General features: G+C 28.7%; 1 protein-coding gene across 1 annotated transcript; it reads right to left on the bottom strand.

Annotated features, from left to right (window-relative positions):
- On the bottom strand, positions 1,002–2,981 carry LOC107628506 (peroxidase P7-like). The gene is made up of 3 exons (XM_016331151.2): positions 2,558–2,981; positions 1,821–2,015; positions 1,002–1,708 (listed from the first exon to the last, which is right to left on the bottom strand). The coding sequence occupies exons 1-3, from the start codon at positions 2,783–2,785 to the stop codon at positions 1,145–1,147; spliced, it is 987 nt and encodes a 328-aa protein (XP_016186637.1). The 5' UTR covers positions 2,786–2,981; the 3' UTR covers positions 1,002–1,144.

Below are 3,262 nucleotides of genomic sequence, written 5' to 3'. Positions count from 1 at the left end.
TATAGTTATTTTCTATGTAAATATAACATGATTAGTTTTTATAATATCTAATTTTACAAATTAAAACATTAAAATAATTATTTATAAATAGGATAAAGTATATTTTTTATCCTTAAAATTTGACAAAAGTTTCAAAAATATTCCTAAATTTTATTTTGTTTCAATTTTGTCCCAAAAGTTTTCGATTTGCATCAAATATATCCCTGACGGCTAATTTTTCAAAAAGTTTAAGATCAATTTAACAATAATTTCATAAGAACAACCCCTCAACACAAGCAAATCAAGCATAATTTTCATGCATTATTGTTATATTGGTCTTAAATTTTTTGAAAATTTAGCCACCGAGGGTATATTTGATGCAAATTGAAAATTTTTGGAACAAAATTGAAACAAAATAAAACTTAGGGGTATTTTTAAAACTTTTGTCAAACTTTAGGAACAAAAAATATACTTTACCCTTATAAATATCTATCTTTTTATGTAGGATAATGCTACATATTCATATTTTTTTGTTAACCAATGCAAGTCCAATCAAATTTGTCTAAGACAACAAAAATCAGTTATAACTAATATTATTTTAAATTTTATTGTTTAAGTTGGTTAAACTTAGTTCATAAAAAGATTTAGATGTGTAGTATTTTTTTTTATATATATAAGTAAATACTTATTTAAAATTTACTTCTTATACAATTAGAAGTTAATTTTTATTGAAATTCATAGATGAAAAAATTATTTCAATTAATATAATTATAGAAAAAATTAAAACTAATATAAAAAAAAGATAAATAACACTTTTTCGAGTTAATTTATAAGAAAAACACAAATTTTATTTAAATTGAGAATTGATCATTCTAATGATATCTAATTCTAATGATATCTAATATGAAATTTTTAAATTGACTATAAAATACCAAAAATTAAGTAAAAAATTATTATGGGTCAAATTTAACAATTTAATAAGAACAAATAAATATTATTGTTCATATACTACTAAAAAAAATTTTAAATCTATGGGGCGATTATCCCCACACTCATATACATACATCCGTCCCTGGTTTTAACCATTTAAAATATATCTAAAAAAATAATATTAATCCTACTTACATTACATAGTAACCTGATATGTAATGCTATATATACTTTCTTAATGATATTGATTCACTTTCCTACAATTCAATCGAATTTCACCATGATTCCCAGTGAGTGGCTTTATATTTCCCATCTTAACCATAGATTTAGCAAAGTCCTTATAAAATCCTTCAGCATCATAGCTATATTTCTTGACCAATCCATCCGTGGAGTCACTATTTAACAATTCTTGATCAGAATGCAAAACCCCTTTCTTGTGAACCAAGTCACCATAGTAGGCGGCGTCAAACCTCGCGGCCGAGGCGGTGTCCAATGGGGCAAGAATATCAGGGTTTCCACCCTTTCTAGGGCAAATGTACTTGAGCTTCTTTGCAAATTTAGGGTTGATGTTGGTATCGTTGTAGATATGGTCCTTGAAGAAAAAACAACGTGCAAAACCGATGGTGTGGGCACCGGAGAGAACCACAAGGTCTTTCTCATTTAGGCCATGGTTCTTGAAGTTTGAAATGAGTTGAGAGATGCTAAAAAATGGTGCTGGAAGGTTGTTGTTTGCATCATCAAGGCTTGCTGTGGTTGAGTCTCTTCTACCAAGTCTCACCTTCCATCTTGGTCCTCCTAACTGTAAGTTTTGCAAGCACATCATAATTGTTACTAATATATATACTTTAAAAATTATTATTAGCAAAAATAAATAATATTTATATATAGGACTGCACAAAAATGTATATTACCGCAACAACAGAATCTCTAGCAGCAACGGCTAAGATGTCAGCGCAAGAAACAACTGGTTTTCCACAAGCTTTGTCCACTGCCTCCTTTATTTCGTCCACCACTTCAAATCCTCGAACAGAGTTTTTATTAGAAGATGCATTTTTTTCACTATCAATGGTGGATGTGGGGTCTAGAAGAATTGAACCATCACAACCCTGAAATCATACATGTCAACAGAAATTCAGATATATGAATGCATGCGCGAATAGAAAATGCAAAACTCATATTCATTCTATGATAGATTATAGAAAATATGATGATTAATGTTCCTAATTTAATTACTTATCCAAAACAATAATATATGTTAAGCAGGGTATATTTGGTTGGTGAGTAGAAATAAAGTGAAAAAATTTTAAGGATAAAATTTATATAATTTTTTTACATCAAATTATCCTCCTCTATAATCTTTTGAATAAATAACTCTTTTTATTGCTTGACCTAAATATAATCTAACAATTTTTGTTATTCACAAAATTCAATTTAAGGGAGACTTATTTAAAAGAAGCAAGTGTTGATGATCAATCTAGTATTCATTGAGACCTCAAGTAAGATTTTTTTTTTAAGGTATTTTTTTATATTTTATATTTTTGTTTTTGGAGGACAACAAAGATTAAATTTTAGATCTTATGTTATGAAATTATTTTTGTCAAAAGTTTAAACGGATAAAAAAAAAACAGAAAGAGGCCAAAAACCTTACATTAACAAAGCAATCATGGAAGTGCAAGCGTAACAAAGAAGCACCCATACGTGGCTCTCTTTGAACAGCATTCTCCACCACTCTTCTTATGGTGCTCAAAGCCTGAGGGCATGAATGACCATAGTAATTTGGTGATAATAATGATGCTGATGACAAAGATGTTGTAGCAAGAGCTGCAAACATCATAGCTTGGAGAAAAACAAAGAAATTACCACGCAATAAATCCATTTAATTAATACAATATATTATACTATAACCGATGATTAATCAGTAGTGAATATATTTAGGTAGATTAAACTTATGATAGCTAGAGACAATTGAGGTTACGATGAGAATTTAGTTGGGTTGCTAGAGTTAATTAGTTCAAAGTATTTATAAAAAGGCAATTGTAATCCTAGTGATTATTGATGGACTTGGCCATGGAAATGACCATTTCGCCTGAAGAAATTTTCTTCATGCGTATTACTTAACTAGGTAATTAGCATTTAACTTGCTAGAATTGATCACGTGTGAGAAATCTGGAAAAGTATTCGTCCTTGGTTGATCAGGTCTATGGGTTCGGAGTTGTTAATTAGGGTAAAGTCAACCACAATAAATAAAAAAAATAATGATATTATGTATAAATTTGGGTTTTATGTACAAGAGTAATGAGAAGAATTTATTTATTTGGCATGGATAAGGTATTTTTCTATGAAAACATTATCA

This window comes from Arachis ipaensis, chromosome B02 (genome assembly GCF_000816755.2).
Source record: "Arachis ipaensis cultivar K30076 chromosome B02, Araip1.1, whole genome shotgun sequence".
NCBI classification, from domain to species: Eukaryota; Viridiplantae; Streptophyta; class Magnoliopsida; order Fabales; family Fabaceae; genus Arachis; species Arachis ipaensis.
The sequence above is the reverse complement of the archived record's forward strand: the minus strand, read 5'-3'. Positions and strand labels throughout refer to the sequence as shown.